Genomic DNA, 19,442 nt, shown 5'->3' on the forward strand with positions numbered 1-19,442 from the left:
GCCAGCCCCACCCTCAGCGTAGGTTCTCGCGTTGTGGTGGGGGGGTCACATCCTCACTCACACAGTAATGGCGGCTGGCAGGAAATGGGGGGGTGAGGCGGTCGGTGATGTGGATGAGATGAGTGTGAGGGGAAACCAGGGCTGGAGCTTCATCACGGCACGGCACGGCACGGCACGGCACGGTGCTGGGAAGATGTTAGGAGTGAGGCCCAGGAAGGTCAGCCCTCGGTCAGAAGGGCAGGATGGAGATTTGCCAGCTCAGCAGTTTTTGTTCTCCATACGAAGAGAATCACAGAATAAATCACAGAATCATGACCCGGGTTGGAAGGGACCTCAAGGATCATGTAGTTCCAACCCCCCTGTTTAGCAGGGCCACGAAACATACACCTTTATTAGATCAGGTTGCCCAGAGCCCTATCCAACCTGGTCTTGAACACCTTGAAAACAAGAAACAAGAGAAAACAGTGATGTGAGAAAGCTCAGAACGGTTTAGACACGTATTTCCTCTTTGTTGCTCCGAGAGCTTCCCAGTAGTGCTGTGCTATGGCACAGAGCGAGCACAGCACAAAGCACACACCTCACAGTGCTAAAAAGCAATTGGAGTGTTTATTTACCAACATCAAGTGAGTAAATACAGCGTCCTAATGTGTTTCAGAATCACAGAATTATCAAGGTTGGAAAAGATCTAGAAGATCATCTAGTCCAACCATTACCAATACTTCCCAGCTAAATCATATTCATCAACACAACATCCAGACGTTTCTTGAACACTCCCATGGTCGGTGACTCCACCGTTTAGTAGTGAAGCTTTACTAAACGTTGATGGCTCTTTGCAGGGCAGGCAGAGCAAGTGATTCCTCTTGGATTTAGTTCTTCATGTTTCTCCTGTGGTTCTTCTCAGTGAGGTGAAACTGCTTTTCCTTCTTGATAAGGGAAAATGAACATCTATTACATCCCATCTATGCATTGATGGAGAGTGTTAAAACAAAGCTGAGAGCAAAGCATAGAGACTGTACAGGTTGTTTTCTTTTTGAAAGCAAGTTAATGCCCACCAGTGAAACACAATGATGTAATTAGTCCTAAAACAGGTTAAGAAAAGTCAAAGCTGTGCAGCAGAAAATATAGCTGACAGTCAAAGTTGTGCATGGATGATGTAATGAGGCTTTGCCTTCCAGGCCAGCAGAGAAATGCACTTAAAACCTGTGTTGAAACAACAGTGAGGGAATGAATGAAGAAAGGAGCTATTTACTCTCCCTCACAAGAGGTAATTGTTGCTTTAGGACAGACAAGTGTCTCCTAGGGCTACCTGCACTTTGTTTCAAGGCTAATTCCATCTCCTGTTGGCTCTCCCTGGCAGTCTTAGTTTTGCCCTTTTCCTTCCTCATTTTCCTCCTTTCACTTCGCTTTCTCCCATCCACTTGCCTGCCTAGTTACTTTGCTCAAGCCCCTCCCTATAGCTGCCCCTGTAGCCATCGCTCTGTCAGCTGCTTTTTGCTACCACTCCCAATGCAGGTCCCTGTCTCAAATTTGTCACCCAATTTTTCCAATACTTGCATTCTACATTTCCAGCTGTTCAAGTCACCAAGTGCTGGGTCATCCTTGGCCTCCTCCCAGCACTGTCCTCTCCTCTTTGCATTCTCAACAGCTGCCAAGCTTTCCAAAGCTCCCTAGGTGTGCCATTCCCCTCCCTTGGCAAAGCAGCATTGCTGCAGCGGGAGGAGGGTTATTCCTGCCGCAAGGATGATGGATTTCCCTGGAGAGGATGGGCTCAATGTTATCCACCTCAGCACTGCATCAGCTGTGAGTCCAGCTGCATTCTCTCAGCCTGGTTTCATCTCTGAGACATGGTGCATAGAGTATTTCTCTGTTTCTCTTTGCCTTCTTGCCGCTCCCTGGAAGGTTCAGCAGTGATGGGTGACAAGTGCTTGCTGTCTATTCCTGCTCACCACTCTTTAAGGATCCCTCTTGTTTTCAGTGCTTGTGCTCTACCAGATGGGACAGTGGACTCCAGAAATAGTGCTTCCACTGTTGCCTTACTGGGAGACCTGAGGTTAAGTCATGCCTCTGTCTGTGCCAAGTTTACACTATTTTCTGATAAACTGCTTTGAAATCTTCCTGGAAGGAACTGCGTACTGAAATTCAGCTTGTGCCTGACACTCAGTGCCATTCATTTACGTTGATTCATTGATTCATTTACCTACCCCTTCCTTCCCCTCACCGCTGTCCCCGGTTTCCTCAGTTAGAAATGTAGTTACCACACGCCTTTTGTGTCGCATGATTCAACTTGTGATGTGTGAAGAAGGGGCAACCACTTAGGAAATGTCATCTTTAAAAAAGAGGGGGATTCCACCTGCAGTGCTTTCCGCATTAGAAAGCAACAAGAATTGTCACCTTCACTGTGAACGTGTCTGGTGAGAGCGAACATTACTGAAGGGGACTTCATGGGGACATCAATATTTAGCAGGGGCAGCTGGAAATAAGCAGGAAGACAAGGAGTGTGCATGGCTTGTGCTGGCACTCTGCTGCTCTGCCCTGTTGCACAAGCCCCTTTGCTTTTTTGGCTGACAAATTCACCTATAAATCTGCCAGATTGTATCAGGGATGGAAAAAGTCTGTTTGCTCTTCACGGATGAGGATTTTGTCATTGGAAGCCCAGGACTGTCTGCCCTTTGTGAACCTGTATAATCTGATTTAAGTGCCTTGTGCTTCACGTGGCCGAGCTGCCATAACACATTAACTGCTGGGGTAATTCACCTGGGCAGCAGGTGAAACACGGTTCATCTCTGATCTCTCTTTGGTGGTTTGCGTCATTCCTAAATAGAATCACTGTTGAGCTTATGTTTGGTTTTATTTTAGCTTGTCGGAGAAGACTGGAAACTGAAAACAACCCAAACCTGAGCTGAGGAGGAATCTAAGGTGGAACTCTTCTCTTACTTAACGCCTTCAAAATGCCTGCATGTTTTCACTGTTATTTTCCTTACCTCACCTTACCCCACTTTTAATTCCCTCTCTCCTGCTGTTTGCCTACAGAACACTGTGTGCTGCTGCAGTTTGTCACCTTGGCAGTATCAGGAGGCCACCAGGATCTGAGCTTGTTTTGAGAAACCAAACAGCAACACAACACTGGAGTTACAAGACACTGCAAATGCATGAAGAACTTCTTCTTCTGACAGTCAGCTGATGCCTTGAAGCATGAGGTGTGATAACTTTGCTATCAGTGGGATGACAGGTTACTCATTGGCATTATGCTATAGCTAGCAGCACAGAGCGGTGGAAAAGCCTTTGGAAAGTAAGAAGTGCCTGCGATCCAGTGGCTGCTGTGACTCACAGGGGGATTTCACATGGGAATGACTGAAAGCAGACACAGAAGAAAGGCCTTTCCAAAGCACTGGCTTGTTCAGCTAGTCTGAAAGAACAGAGATAAAGATAAAACCCTTCCATGAGGGCAGCAGAGCAACTGGGAAAGCAGCCCACACCCTCAGGGTATTGTATGAATGGAAAAGAACCGTGCTCTGTATTCAGAGCCAAAGTGTTTTCCTCCAGCCCGTGAGCCATGGATTATAATGTCAGAGCAGTAGCAGTCACTGTGCTGGGGAAGGCAGTGCCCCAAGAAGCAGCAAATGCATGACTTTGAAACAGATGTGTTGCGTGTGAATGTGCAGGGTATAAATGCACCTGCATGATATTCATATGTGTCTGGGGGGTGTACGAGAGCACTGGCCATGCTGGGTGGACTCTCCTCCTGCCTGTGTTGTCTGGCCAACCCTTGGCAGCAGGAGGAAATCCCACCATTCTCCGAAGAGATCAGAGACACAAAGCTCTTGGTTTCCAGCACTACCACTCAGGTTCCCCAAACCCACAGCCATGAGCCAGCTCTGTCATGAGGAAGCACCCTGCAACCCTTCCCTGTTCCTCTGGTCACCATTAATCATAATTTCCCCCATGACAAACGCTGAGTTCCCAAAACCATCCAGCTGTTTGACAGGCGGGTGATGCTGCAGGTGCAGCTGCCCGAAGCCTGCTTGCCTCTGTATTGCTCCATCACAACGGACCAGCTGCACGCTGGAAGACTCCTCTCTTCTCCCCATGAGCGAGCAGCGTTGTGGGGGGCTGTGCCAGCTGCTGCCTCCTCCTCCCAACCACCATCATCCCCCACCATCACTCTGTGCTCCATACGGCTCCCAGCGTCTCAGTAGCGCCCCGAGGTGGGCGCCGTGCGTGGAACGGCGGATGTTAATCGGCTGCGGCGCACAGCGGAGGCGCCACCCTCGGCGAAGACGGGAGAGCTGGTGGTGGGGGGCTGTAACCAGGTGAGCTGTTGGAGCTGCCGATCTGCTCGTTCGCCCGCCTCTCTTTCCGCTCCATCAGCAGCACCATGACCGTCGCACGGCTGGACCAGGGGCAGCGTTACCGCCCGCGGATGGCCTTCCTGAAAAAGGTGAGGGTTGAGCAGCTCCGGGTGCGAGCTGGGCGTCAGCACCTGGGGTACAAGATCGCACCCGGGTTGATGGTGCCGTGCGATGCGGTGCTCAGCTTAGGTGTCCCCTTGTCCGTATCAGCCGTCCGAGCATCCTGCTGGGATCTGTTACCCCCGGGAATGCTCTGTCCGGCTGTGCCTTGTGGCCACGTGGAGCCCCTGGCACCGGGGCTGAGATCACGGGGAGAAAGCTGTAATTTGAAAGTTATTTATGTTGTTATTATTATTATTAGCTGAATTATACGGACGGTTTCCTTCCCTCTCCAATCTTTCCCCCCCAAATCCTTAAAGCTCATCCATTTCCTAGGGGAAAACTCATCTCCAACACCGGGCTGCCCCGTTCTGCTCCCGGTACGTTTCCACCCACCCAGCTGCTGTCTGCTTTATGAGCATGTGTCATGACCAGCTCTCGCTTCCTGCCTTTTTCCACATTTTTAGAGACGAGCGTATTTGTGACCACAAACAGTTGAAAGAGTGGGAAGATCCGTGCCTACGCTTTTGGATGTGATGCGTAATGTTGTAAAGTATTCAGTGTTGGGTTCTTTTTTCCCCTTTTCCCTGTAGCATTCATTCAGAAGCGGAACTGGGTTTTAGTGCAACCAAGAGCTGCAGAGATTTTAAAAAGCAGAATGTTAAGCTTTTCTTCCACCCACCCACCTCTCCTGCCTGTGGCTTATCTTGCTGAGCGGAATTAGCTGAATTTCCAGTGACAAGCACAACCAGCCAGTTGCTATTCGAGTCAGCTCTCCTGCAACGCCTACGATCTATAGAGACACAAAGAGTCCGGGGGTACAAGTGTGGAAATCAGAGGCTGTTCAGTGCTCAGGTGTGAGTCTGGATGTGCTTTTCACAAGGAAGGAAGCAGGAATGATACGTTTCTTGATACTGTGTTTTTCAAGATACACTTGGCAGGGGAGCCCTGCGGTGGAAATACATGGGGCCATTCTGCACTGAGTAATACTTCTGTGGGGTTTCATGCAGAGGTGGAGAGGAGAGGCTGCGTGCTTTGTGAAAACAGCCTCCCACAGCTGTGCTTCTGCTGTTCAGTGGGTGTTAGCGGTCTTTGCAAAGTGCTCTGAGCTCCTCGGGTGGGAAGGTCTTTTAAAATACAGCACTGCTTATGGAGCATGTACAGTTCACCCTGCAAGAAGCAGAGGGTCTGAATAGCTACAGTGCTTTGGGAGTACAAGACCTGTTGGCACTGTAAAAGGGCACTCACGGATGGTCTGTGAGCAGGCCTTGGCTCTTGTCTCTGCTTTCCTTCCTCCTCTGCTTTTTCAGCCCTTGGGGAAGCCATGGACAGAGCCTCAGCTGTTACACAGCATGTACATGGTGATGGTCACATCCCCTGAAATACTGAGTCCTTCAGTGTTGTCCCATGGGGGAGCTGAAGATGCTCGGCACGCATCCAGTGAGCACTTTGCAGGCTTAGAGCCTCAAGGAGCTAAAATCGTAGGGAGAAGCTTTGTTAATTGCTTAAGCCTGTGCTTAGGCTTTGCCGTGGGCTGACATGTCTGCTGTAGCCGTGGGTCTGTGCCAGCAGCGTGGTTTCCTGCAATTCCATGATGCTGCTGGTCCTGCTGTGTCCACGCAGCTGTAACTTGTCTTCATGTGCTGGTTCTCCAGCAGGCAGCTTCTGATTGATCCAGGGAGGAGAAGGGCTTTCTTCAGGAAGTTAGATTGACTGTTATGTTTTTTCCTAAACTGCGTTGGTAGAAAGACTTTCTTGCCTGTGTTCTATCACGGTGGGCTCTGTGTTTTCCTCTGCTGTGCTACATGAGCTGCATCATGACTCATACCTCGTGGGCTGGGCTGATGGATGCTGCTTGCCTTTTTCACTGCCTCTTCCTTATTCAGTTCCTTGATGTCCAGAGACAGACCAGATCCACAGCATTGTTGGGGCTTCCCAGCCCAGCTCCATCTTGGCTTGAATTCTCCCATCTGAGTCTATTCATCAGTTGCTTCTTGTCTGTCTGTTTTTAAAGATGTCTTAGTGCTGGAATTGTGTTATGGTTGAAGTTGGCTTCTCTGTAGGCTCCTGCTCTCCATGTAAATGGGGTACAGAACATTACCAGAGCTGAGCCGTCAGCCTCTTGGCTTCTTTAATGCTGTGTGTATTGTCCAATGGATGAGGCAGCCTGAGCGCACAGGCAGGGGCTGTGCTGGCAAAGGGCAGGTGATTCCCTTCCTCTTTCCCTGTGCTGTTCTCCTTGGTACAAGAAGTTCATCACCAAGGCATCTCATAGGGCTAGGGTCCTTCCCATCCAAAAGTGGAAATACCAGTGCTGTTTGTGTGGAAATGCTGGGAGCATTCCTGGTGAGAAGCAGCATGTGCTGCTAGGCAGGGTTGTCTTTTGGTTTGGTTTTGTTTCCTTGTGGGTTTAATTTGGAATGGGGATGGTGATCCAGTGAGAAAAGACAGTGTATGGTACAAGAGCCAGCTGCAGTCCGTTTTCCCTATCTGTGGATTTACTTCTCTTTGATGCTGGATTGCTTTGCTGTGGTGGGGTGGGAAAATCCTCCTCCTCTTAGCCTTGGTTAAGGAAAAGCAGGGACTTTTAGCTGGTTAACAAATGACTCATGCAGGACTGCTAACTGCAGACCTAAAAAGCTGGTTGAGTTAATCTTTTGAGCCCAGAGTAGCAGTGAAATACTGTGTTGCTACCTGCAACAGTGGGGAGGGATGATCTTTACGAGGCAGTGAGTGGGACTATAACTGCGCAAGCAGATGTTTAACTATAGCACCAGGAGTGGGCACCATGCACGAAGCTGGAGCCTGTTGGGAAAATGTGTCTGACATAGTGAATGGAAATGCCTGTGCCTGGTATGAGGTACGTCCCCAGAATACAGTGATCCTTCTTCTTATGGTCCGTGAGTGTAAGAGATTTGCTTGTCACTTAACTGTCCCTCTGACTTGCAGTTAGGAGACAGTTTTCCTGTTGTAATTGTGGCTTTGGGGGCAAAGTCACCTCTGTGCAGAGATTCCTGTTGATCTGATGAGGGACCTTAGTGGGGTTCATGGTTTTTGGTGGCTCTGTGCTTGAGGTGAGCTCACCCCATAGCCTGGATCTGTTAGCAGTTTTCCTGCTGATATTTACCTCTCTGCACATCTCCACCCGTCATCAAAGGCAGGAAGTGGCTTCTAGCTGTACAAAACTGAAGCCAGATAATGTTTCTCTGTCTGAAAGTGTGACAAAATGTGTGAAAGCCCTTAGCAAAGCAAGCAAATGTTCTTGCTATATTTTAAGCAGCCCTTCTGGCCTCCCACTGGCTGCCTGGTGCTGAGAGCAACTCCTGCCTCCAGCAACCTGCCATAAAGCAGAGTGTTCCCTTTGGAGGGGAGGAACAGGCAGGCAGAGTATTGATCAGCAGAGTGCCTGGTTTGCAGCCAGAGCAGCAGGCACCCTCCTAGCAGCAGCTCCCTGGCTCCTCTTGCTTGTTTCTTTTTAATATATGTTATTTTTCCATCGATAAGAGGGAACCTGGCACAGAATGAATGTGACGACAGTCGGGAGCTCTTTGCTCATTAGTGAAAGAGAACATGCTGTGCTGGGAAGTGTGGGGGGGGTTCCAGGCAAGTTCCACACTCTTGGCTGCTAAAGACTTGCCTGGAACCCACTGAGGAGGGGAGGGCAGCCCTGAGGTGCTCCAGCCATGCAGACTGGGACAGAGGATGCTGTGCTGTACTGCTTTGCTTGCAGGCAACAAATGCAGCAGTCCAGTGGTGATGGGCACTGCTGTATCTGCATCCCAGTGTCCTTTGGGGTGAGGAAATACTGGGTCTGGCAGAGATGGTGCTGAATATGGACATTCTGTGTGTCCTTCAGCCCTGTCTCTGGTGTTGCAGCCCAGGAAACATAGGGTTCAGTTAAAATATAACACACAAAAAAAAAATAAATCACATTCCATTGTTTTTGGTCTGGTTTTGCTGTCTTAAAGTATTTATGTAAGTATTTATATACAAGTATTAGTGTGAATTTTTACCAGATTTCTCTGTTTTAGTATTAATTTGACACTGGCTTAAAGCGCAGCTGAAAATACACTTTTACTGTTAAGCCTAGATTGCATCCTGTCACTATGGGCTTAAATCCTCATTGAACTTGGCAAGACTCGGGGCCAAAGTCACTGTGGTGCCTGTGAAAACAATGCCATTCATTGTGCATAAGTGTCATCAAGTCACACTTGTTAAATCCACAAATCCTAGTTAAAAGGCTGCAGCTTCTTCTGAAATGGATGTGCAGAGAGACCAAATTGGTCTTGTTGGACCAATTCTGATTTAATATCTCTGGAAGCAGAAACAAACATCAGAGCATCTCTCACAGTGCCAGAGCTCTCGCAGCCCTCAGCTGAGCATCACATTGAACAAGGAGGTGAACATGTGCCAGGCCCACCCATCCCGAGCACAAGTGGGACGCCTGTGCTTTTAGGGTGCTGTTATCAGGAAGACAAGTGTCAGAGAAGGAGAACACCTTTCCCATGTGTAAATGCTGGTCCCTGTTGTAATTGATTCTTTGTCTGCTTCAGAGGCATGGTTCTAACATGGCTGTGCTTCCTCAAAGGATGGGCTCTTCTCATCTCCCTGGTGTCTGCACTTCTTGCTCAGCCCTGGAGCAAAGCAGTGTGCTTTTCCTGCTGCTCTGCTGAAGTCCTGTCTGGTTATTATCTGCAGACCAGAAACAGAACCTTTGCTGTTTGGTTGCCAGCCAAAATACTGCCTTTTTTTTTTCCCCTTGGTGAATGATACAGTGTCTGTGAGTCTGTGCACAGCTGGGGGTTTGTGCAATAAAAGCAACTTTCCACGCTTTGCAGATTGAAGCACTTATCATGGAGATGCAGAATCCAGACACGGGCATCAAGACACAGACTCAGAGGGTGATGATCACAAACATCCCACATGCTGTGGCAGGTAAGAGCTCCAAGGGAAGAGTTGTAGCCAAGTTCAGCAAAGCAAAGCTGTGTGAAGACCCCCTGTCCATCTCCACGTTGTTGCTGCATGGATGCCTGGAGAGGCTGTGGATGCCCCATCCCTGGAGGTGTTTCAGGCCAGGTTGGATGGAGCCCACTCTGCCTCTGTAATCATAATGACATATCATGCATCAGAAATGAACAGCCAACTATTAGTCAACCTATTAATGTTTTCTGACAATAATTGTTTTTATTCAACCTGCGGGAAAAGAATAAAATATTCAGCCCACTTCTCTACCTTTAAATGACAGCTTTGCCTCCTTCAAGCAGGCTGGAGGAGAAGCAGACTCATAGCTGGGCTGTGATGTGTCAAGTCTAGCATTACAGGCAGCTCTTCTTTATGACTTCTTTATGACTGCTCGCTCCTTGCACAGGGCAGCAGAATGCACTATCAGTGGCTCTGCTTGCCTGTTCTCCAAGCCTCCACAGCAGCACTTGTGAGGGATCCTCCACTATAAATATTCACACGTACTTGTACCAGTATTTTCTCCTGCTTCATTTTTTTACTGCATCTCTTTGAAATTCAGAACCAAAACTCCTGCTGAGACCCGTGAGCTTGCTCTGGGCAACTCGGGAAAAGGTTTAGCCCAAACAAATTAATTCATCCTGGCTGCATTTGTGAAGCCTTGCAGGCTCTGCATATTGCTTGTCCCCTTCTTCCTTCAATACAGAAGCAGAGGCATGCAGATTAAACCATTTGCCCATGGCTCCAGTCAGAGTCAGTGTAAGGAGATGTCTAAAGCTTGTTCTGAGGAGCACTCTCAGTGCAGGAAGTGAATTAGGTAACTTCTTTATCAGTAAAATGGCTTACATGAGAAAAGGCAAAGAAACCTCCATGTTAAATGCGTACCTGTGGGAGATAATGCAGAGAGATCTGTCTAAAAATGATTGATTAGATAATCCTTTAATTTCATCTATTTCAGGAAGCAGGCAGTAGGATAAAAGCTCTGAGCCCTTATTAGAAAGTTAAGTCATCGCTTCAATGTCAAGAAAGGTTAGCATCACAATCTACGATGCTAGGGGACTTTGGAGAGAAGAGACCAATAGCAGAAGAAAGCTAGAGTGATAGCATGGCCAGACAGTTGCTGGTTGTTCATTTTGTGTGTGCTCTTAAATGTGTCGTGCAAGAGACATTTGCAAGGAGGAATCTGCAGTTGCTGAGCTCCCAGGCTGTGTTAGGGGTGAGGACTGGAAAGCTTTCATTTTGGCCCACAAATTGTACACTTCTGGTTTCAAGTGCCCAATATTTTCTTTGCTTTGCAGGTAATGATATATTTCAGTGGATTCTCCAGCGTTTGCAGATCACTAATGAAGGTGGGTAGAAATGTAAGGTTTATGATGCCTTTTCAGATTAGAGTTATAAAACTTTAAGATCTCCATAGACAAATCTTCCTAGATGAATTCTTCCCTCCACAGTAGCAGCTCACTTCTAATTTCCAGTGCAGTGTTCCCATGCAATCAAAACTTCTACCTTCCCTATTTTCAGAGGCATTGCACTTGGGGGACCTGTTTGTCAAATATGGCTACATCTACCCTCTTCAGGAGCCAAAGAATCTCACCCTCAGGACAGATGGCATCCTGTACAGGTTTCAAGTGAGTTGCACTTTGCCTAATACCAATTTTTCTAATGTTCTCAGTTGCAGAGTTTCTGCTGTGATGGGAAATTAGGGTTCTCTCATTAGCACTTTGAATGAGAAAGTACTAATCATGTTCCAGCATCTCAGTCTAAAGGTTCATGTGGCAGGGAAAGGCTGGACACACTGACTGTAGAGCAGAAGTGGATTTGAAATTGCCAGTCTGATGACTTAAATCCTCACACTGTAGCTGGCCTGCACTACTGTGCATGCCAACATGCAGCTAAGGAGCTGAGGTTCTGGGTATGGAAGAGAAAAGCTGTTCTCTCCTTCCAGAGTGAGCAATGCTACGTGCTACTTGGAATGAATTTGTGGCTGTTCTGCACTTAACAAAAGGCTTGTTTTCCTGCAGACCCCGTATTTCTGGCCTGCACAAAGCTGGCCTGCTGATGACACTGACTATGGTAAGTGATAGCTTTGTATTTAGGAGAGGTAATTCTGATCCAAGTGTTTGTGTACACAGTCCTGCATTGTGCTTGCTCTTCGTCTTTTCATGCTGTGTTTCCGCATGGTATGACCAGCCCTTGTGTTCACTTGCATATTATCTTGTGAATGACTGTGAGTAATGCTGAACTGAGGGAATGCTCTGGATGCATGCACCTTGTGTGCCTTCAATGTAAAGGTTTATCCTTCTATTATGTTCCAACCAGAGACGTAGGACTGGAAAGCATCTAAAATACTCTGCTGTGTTGGGAAGACTTTAAACATGAGGTTAGGTTTCCCTGGGTAGTTAAGTATATCCCTGGATCTGAGCCCCAAACTATCTTCTGTAGGTTTGGACCAAGCCCTGCATTCAGAGATGATTCTTTCTTTGCATAATGCACACAGACTGCCAATATCTCTTGACACCTCTTCCCTTCAATCTTTTGCTGCCGTTGTGATGCCTTTTACTGTAGGGCTGGTCATGAAACTTGGGCTGATCAGCTTAATTACTCCTTTAGGCTGTGCAGTTTACAGATGGGTTTGTTTATACCAGGGTTGTCCTCTGTGGTTTTTATCTACGTTATGCTGTAGATCCGAAAAAGAGCACATTCTACACTGGAATGTTTCTAATAGAAGTTGAAACAGAACATTGGCCTGCATTTGGAAAACGTGGAGGACAAACTCGAACAACCTCAGTATCTTAAAGATTTGGCTCAGCAAACTTTGGCCCATGAAATCCTGGCTGAGTTCCCAAAGGAGGAGCAGCTACTCACAGCACCACGCGTGCATGGCTGCTTCCACCCATGCAATGCCCTGTGTGACACTGATGGCAAAGCAAAGCTCAAAGTTTGTTTCTCTTCTGTGAGCCTGGAGCTCATGCTCAGAAGGATACTGTAACGAAGATTCCTGTATTTGCAGTGTAGGCATTATATTAATTATTCTTGGAGTTGTTTGCCTAAGTAGAGCTGACTGCTTATTTGTTTCTCCCTCCACAGCAATTTACCTAGCAAAGAAGAACATTAAGAGGAAAGGGATTTTAGAAGAATATGAAAAGGTGAGGAGCTTCTGTACTTGTTCCATGGCAAACCCCTCATTTGCTAGAGCTTTAGCCCTCTGTTGCTATGAATGAAGTGTAGCATAAAGTCACCTCATTGCAATGAGGTGTTACTCCAGTGGTATCAAAAGCCAAAACTGTGGAAGTGAAAAATTGGCTGGTGCAGAAAAATACTCTGAAGTCAATGACAATTTTAGCAGGAATAATTGCTCTCCTTGCTGTGGTATTTTTTAAACTGTTGCAATTCATATAATTACATTCAGAACAATCCAGATTTCTTGGCTCAGTCAGCAGCCTGGCCGAGCTGAGCTATGGAGAATCAAGAAAACCCTAACATGGGAGTGCCTTGTCCAGAATATTCACACTAACTGCCTTTTTATTTTTATTCCAGGAACATTACAACATGCTCAATAAAAAAATAAACTACAAGTGGGATTTTGTTATTATGCAGGCCAAAGAGCAGTATAAGTGAGTTGATTTGCGTTCTGTTATTCGCATCAGAGGGGAGGGCATGAGAAAGCAGAGCTTCACTGTCCTGCTATGCAGTTAAATTACAGTTTAGAGCATAAGCTGCAGTTTTAAAATAACTTGCAAGTACCCCTCAAAATTGTGAAACAAACCTGCCTTTCATATCAGATTGCAGGTTTTTCCACTTAATGTGGAAACTTTGTTCGATTTGCACTTCACAAGTGAAGGATTGCAACTGTTTTCAAAGGAGTGGAGGTCTGCTTGCAACGTCTCACTCTCTCCTTCTGCATCTGTGTTTCTTTCCCTGCCTGGGCTTTGACCACCAATGATGTGAAATTGGTGGTTTGTCAGAGTGAGAGCGCGGGTGGGTGACTCAAGGGCATGCCTCTTTCCGAGTAGCTTTTTCATATGGTTAGTGCGCTACAGGAGGCTTAGGTGGTTTGGCACCTGATGAGATTTTCCCGCAGAAGCTGAAACCTGATGCTGTAGCATGCAAGCCCTCATGAGCTATTGCTTCTTCTAGCTCAAGCATCAGAGATGTCCATGTGTAGTTATGGGTCAGCCTTCTGGATGTAGGAGCTGTTATTGGTCTGGTTTGATTATTGTTTGCACAAGTCTCACAGTAGAACTTCAGTCCTGAATCAAGAAGTGTTCCCAGCAGAGACTTCTGGAGAAAACTGAGGTGCTTTCTTAGGTACCCAGCCAAAATGGCTTGTTGCAGGGAGCTGAATCCCTTAAATTCCCATGAATTGGGATGGGTTTACTCCTTTGGAGATAAGAACTTTTCTGTTTCTCTGGATTCCTTCTGCCTTTTTTCACCTTCAACCTCAACAAGCACCAGCTCTACTGTTCAACAGCCATTTCTGTCTTCACTGGGATGGTAGCCAACTTGTCAGAATACAGCTCATCAGATAACTGTCTCATTAAGCACAAGACTGTTGTTCTTGCAAATTGAGGTCAGACTCAGGTATAGAGATACCAAATGCAGTTTTACAGGTGGATACTAAGGCAGTATCTGAAGTAGCAGATTAAATGCTTTTGGGGCTGTTTGGGGATGCTGCAGCTGGTGGTGCAGGCAGCCAGCACCCACCCCGCTAAGCCACAGCAGGGTGGCCACATGCAGATGGCCTGATGGGAATGCTCCTGTGCCCAGGACATGTCTGGAAGAAAAATTACTTGGTTCAAACCCAAACCATGCTAGTTCCTCTTCTATTTAATTGTGGAGATGATTGAAATGTAGTGCCTGGGAACACTGGTGCTGTTTCCATGTTGTTTCTGTGAGAAATGCTGAACTGAGGGATGGGTCGGAATGTGTATGGGCAGTACCTCTGCATAGGGACCCTTATGTACTGCCTGGTGATGTCTGAGATGGGTAAACATCAGGCAAGACTGACTGCAAGTAGTGGGTTGTTAGCACGAGACTCTCTGAAAGGGCTGTCTGTCTACTCAAAAGAGGATGTGTCTGCTCCCAGCTGAGCTCAGGAAGAAGATGATTTCTCAAAAGCTAAAAGCAGGGAGGAGTAGCAGTCACGTGTGACCATGTGAACTGTGTGACCTACAGCCCAGAATTATCTGGGATAAAATGTGGTCTGGAGCCTGCATCAGAGTATTGGGCAGACAGACTGGAACCCAGTGGGTGGGGAGGCTGGTGATGTGTCCCCTTTGTCATACTACTGGTTTTTGAAGAGAGGAAATAATGTTTTCTTCTGGTAGAGTAAAATCCTGTTCTTGGCTTTGCAGGGCAGGAAAGGAGCGGAAGAAGGCGGACAGGTATGCTCTGGATTGCCAGGAGAGAGCCTACTGGCTTGTGAACCGAACTCCTGTAAGTTGAAGATGACAGCATGTGGCTTGTATGTCTCAGCAGGGCCCTCCTTAGAGCCCTTGATAAGTCCTTGCCCTGTTGGGGATCAGCTGCAGGCATGAGCCTGGGTGTGCATCCCATTACTTCACCACAGGGAACACTTGAGAAAGCTGAAAAGGGGCTTCAGGGTTGAGGAATCAACTGACTTAGTGATGGTCCTGGAAAAGAGGCTTGAAGGGACGTTGTATGTACAGACAGAGAGAACATCCCACAGCTCTCCCAGTCACAACTAGATTGGGGTGCAAAACAAAGCCCTGCATCCACAGTACCTTCATTGTGATGAGTTTTCAAAGCTACAAGGGAGGGAGGTTCAGCTGCAGCATCTGTGTGGAGATGGGAGCATTCCCTGGGAGAGTGTCATGCACGGCAATGCCAGGCCAAGACTTTGGGAATCTCCTCATCCATTAGTGTGTCCAACAGACTTTAAAACAAGTGAGCAGTAAAGCTTTTGATGTTTCCTGTTCATAACAGCCCGGCATGCTGGATGTCCTAGAATATGGAATAGACCGTGTAACGGATCCCAATGAAGATAAGGTAAACCAGGTAAGGAAGCACTTTTTCACATCTATTGAATCTGTTTGGGAGGAATCAGGCAGGGTTGCTGGCATTGTGGTTCTTTTGGAGAATGCAGGCAAAGCAAGTCAGCTCAGCCATGACAGCCAAGCAGGCCAGAAGCTGAAGCTGTCTCATTGCCCGCAGGGTGTGGAGCCCTCAAAATAGGCTTTGGCAGCTTCTTTTGGCTTTGTTAAAAAAGTACTTTGTCAACTTTCTTGCCACTTCAGTCATTGTGAGTGTGTAGCTATGGGAGATGCTTTCTCTGCAGGTGAAGCTGGATGAAGGAATCTTCTACCTACAAATGCTTGTAGCTTTCTTGTTATTAGTGCTGAATGAGCTGCTTGAGCAGTAGGAAGAGTCCGAGGATAGATCCAGTTTTAAAATAATTAATAACAGAATACATCCATAAAGGTCATATGTGGTGAAAAGTGAAGTTGGTGCGAAGAACAGAGGCACAAAATGTTCTCTAAGAATGCATATTGTGGTGCTGCACCATAAACAGAATTAATGAACTGAGACCGTGGAGGCTTTAACTGGGAGGGATTGGTTTAGAGTTCACAGTAAGATGAAAGCAGTGGATGAGGAGCCTGTCTTCTCTTCCATCAGTCCTTTAAAGGGAGCCTGTGTTTGTACACTTAATGGTGTTCATTTGAAAGAGAAGTCAAAGTGTGTCTCAGCAATTAAATGCAAATGTTACTGCAATCGCACTCACTGTATTCCCACAACTTCTCATTTTTGTAACAGCCTTTAAACATCCCAACAGCCAGAAGCAGGATAATTGCTTTGGCCAACTGTGTTCTGTTACCATAGATACTGAAAATGAGCAAAATGTAGGTTTGGGGTTGATTTCTTTTTTTTTTTCATGCCATAACTAGCAGCTGCTGAGAGCAGGAGAGGAGCAAAGAGAGAGAAAGGGAAAAGAGGAGAAAGCCAACATCTCGCCCACAGTTTTACGGCTGACACGGAAGGAGATTTTCAGTTTGCAAACAGTCAGAAAGCCTGTAGCTATTTGCCAGTTTTTTGGTAACACAGAGGTGAGCTGAGGGATCCCGGTTCAGCTCACACCCTGGGCACAGGAGGAAGGGGCAATTCCCCATCTCGTAAGGAAATGAGGGTTATTGGGGCCTTCTGTGTCTTCTGTGAGCCCAGCCCCTCTGGCTCTGACAGGTGAAAGAATGGAAGCAGAAAGTGCACAAATCCAGCACCCATTTATTTGATTTGTCGCTCTGTTTCCGCTCAGTCTAGTTTGGCAATACTGGCCAATTAGTTTACTTTTCTCTTGACAGCTGAGTAATTCAGCTGATAATTCATTTCTGGCATCAGAATGACTTCTTTGAAGCTGATGTTGGTACACAAATCTTTTTTTCACTTGCCTCAGACCCTTTGGTGGGTGGCTCCCTCTCTAATTGATAGATAAACAGGTGCTCAGCCAAACGTTGCACAGTTTTGAAGGGGACTTTTATCACTGACCCGTGTGCACGCTGTTACAGTGAGTTGGGAGCTGTAGTTGGTGGGGTGTAAGGCAGCAGTAGCTGTCCATTGATCAGCTAATTAAGTGCTGCTTTAGCCTTTTGTTACCCGGGTCTCAAGCTCATGATCAAGCATCGCTTCTTAGTGAGTTACCAAGCAACTGCAGAGCCCACTGTCTCCTCTGTAGTTACTGCTCCTGCATTCTTCTGTAAGCAGAAAGCCTTTCTAAATGGTGGATAGGCTGGCCAGAATCACCATGCTGGATTTGGGGACTTCTGAATGAAATACTCTTAAGTAGCATGCAGCAAATCTGCTACATGAAGCAGTCTGTTGCAGTCTTCTTTACAACAAATTGTTGCAGGACTTAATTTTTTTAAGCCTCTGTCAGTTTGGCTGCCTGATAAACACACAACTTCCTCTGCAACCCTCGCTCTTTTTGAAACAACAGGATCAGAAGCAAATAAACAAGATAGAGGAAACCCAGCTATTGAAGGAAACCAGACATCTGGACAGTTAAAAATCTGATTTGCAGCTGTGGGGGTGGAAACATCAACACAGCGGAGATGCATGTTTAGATGGTCTTATGTTAGACGCAGACAGAATTGGTCTCTGGAGTGCACTGTCATGATGTTTATCTGTATGGTGGATGGAGGGCACTACCAGCATTCAGGAGAGGCAAACTGCAAGGCAGTTTTGCAGTGACCAGATTTGAAATGAACTCTGGATAACCATGGTCTGTGTTTGTTCTTTGCTCCAAGCTCTGTCCGGGCATATGCACAAAAGCTGTTGTCCAGCTGTTCCTGGCCTTTGTAGACACTGGATAGTGGCCAGACAGGCAAAAACGCAGTTACCATAGCCTCCACAGTGTGGTCAGAAAGACCCACACTGGGAGCAGAGGAGGTCTATCCAGTTGAAAAAAAGCTGGAGAAATCCCAGCTCTTGTAGGAGCTTTTGGCTTCAACCACATGGATCAGCTCCGGGCTCGGAGCCTGGGCTGGCTCCCAGCTCTGCCTCAATGGCTGCTTTGCAGCAAGGGGTGACAAGGCCATACAGGGGTTAGGATTCTGCTGTGCCTCTCAGGGAGGAGCTTGTGTAGCACTCAACCTGAGACAGACTGAGGTTTATCACTAATTGCCATTTTGATTCGAAGCCTGAAGGGCTGGGGAGCTTATCCACAGTAATTGTGATAAGTCACTCATTAAGAGCATTGCAAAATTAATCTCATTAAAAGAAATGACTCTTTTGTTCCAAATGTTATTTCCAGTCAAATGATGGAGGGTGGGTGGGTGCTGTGGGGCACTTTGGCAGCTGGAAGTCAGGATGGGGAAACTGGTGGAGATCACTGGCAGTGTTCAAAAGGACACAGAATATTCAGGGTTTCTTATAACAGCAGTGAAGCTAAAAACACCGGTGATAGGAGAAAGGATGGGATATTTGGGAAGAAGGGAAATGAAATAGTGTGCAGCTCTGGGGTGAAACAGCTGAGATCCTTCCCAGTTACAGAGCTGGAAAGGGCTGAGCACAGCCAGCACCTGTAGCCCTTAGTGGGGTGGGCTGATGGATGCTGTACTCAGTGCTGGGCTCATTTGATTCCTCTCCAGTTCAGTGTTGGCCTTATTGTGCCATAGCCCCTTTCTGTGCAATTCCTTCCCCACCTTGGGGTACCCCATCAATTCCCCTGAGCTTCCCAGGACCCGTGCAGAGGGCTGATCTACCTGCTCAGGCTGTGACAGGTGGATTCTCTGGGGTAGGATGTGCTTTCAAAATAATTTGTTTGCAGATGTGGCATAGGCTTTGATTTTTATTTGCATACACGTGACTTCTCTGCGCTAATGACAGCTTAATTGCTCTATTTTTGCTCTGTGTAACATTCAACTTACCGAGTTCTTCTTCTCTTTCCCAGCAGCTGTTTGTCTTGTGTGTGTGTGGTGTGCTGCCTGCCTCGCTAAGATCCCTCTAGAAGACTAATACAACTTTACCATGTGAGCTGCCTTCAAGCTGTTATGCCAGCATCCACCTTCTCTTCACCCCACTGCACTGCACCTGGTCAAGGAACCCACCTGACAAAACAGAAGAAGACATGAGAGGCCTTTTAAAATCATCTAAGAATTTTAAACTGTTGATTTTTCCCTAAGTAAAAGCCCTGGCCACTCTTCAGTTTCATCAAATGGAACGGTTCAGCTGGCACATTGTAAATCTAATGGGGCCTGATTTGTATCTCAGGTTCCTCAAGGAGATAGTGAGCTCCTATTGTGCAGGAATTAGGAGGCCTGAAACAGAAACAAAGTTCTGTGATGAGGGCATTTCTAGGTCAGTAAATGAAGCTGGTTTCTCTGTGCAAGCAGGTGCCTGTTTTTTGCCTATATTTCTACAGTGTGTATGGAACAGCATTAACATTGAAAAAAAGAGGAAGCAGTGATGCCTGCATGAAAGTTTGCCTGGCATCAGTGGTATGGCCAAGAGCCAGGAAGGGTGAAAACTGATATTCAGGGTTTATCTTTCAATTATTTGTAAGATGTCCCAGGAACCTTCACA

At 47.0% G+C, this 19,442-nt stretch overlaps 1 protein-coding gene across 2 annotated transcripts in view; it reads left to right on the forward strand.

The window, feature by feature from the left end:
• Positions 1 to 3,699: 3,699 nt before the first annotated feature.
• RGS9 (regulator of G protein signaling 9) overlaps positions 3,700 to 19,442 on the forward strand; it is a 29,519-nt gene continuing 13,776 nt past the window's right edge. Inside the window, exons 1-9 of one of the 2 annotated variants that reach the window (XM_015880054.2) lie at positions 3,700 to 4,438; positions 9,287 to 9,383; positions 10,706 to 10,756; positions 10,929 to 11,035; positions 11,429 to 11,480; positions 12,495 to 12,553; positions 12,945 to 13,021; positions 14,762 to 14,843; positions 15,354 to 15,425. In XM_015880054.2, the coding sequence (XP_015735540.1) occupies positions 4,376 to 4,438; positions 9,287 to 9,383; positions 10,706 to 10,756; positions 10,929 to 11,035; positions 11,429 to 11,480; positions 12,495 to 12,553; positions 12,945 to 13,021; positions 14,762 to 14,843; positions 15,354 to 15,425 (660 nt within the window). In that variant the 5' untranslated portion in view covers positions 3,700 to 4,375. The remainder of the gene's footprint in view (positions 4,439 to 9,286; positions 9,384 to 10,705; positions 10,757 to 10,928; positions 11,036 to 11,428; positions 11,481 to 12,494; positions 12,554 to 12,944; positions 13,022 to 14,761; positions 14,844 to 15,353; positions 15,426 to 19,442) is intronic. The other variant, XM_015880055.2, reaches the window with a different exon arrangement.

The sequence above is a fragment of the Coturnix japonica genome, chromosome 18 (genome assembly GCF_001577835.2).
Source record: "Coturnix japonica isolate 7356 chromosome 18, Coturnix japonica 2.1, whole genome shotgun sequence".
Taxonomy (NCBI): Eukaryota; Metazoa; Chordata; class Aves; order Galliformes; family Phasianidae; genus Coturnix; species Coturnix japonica.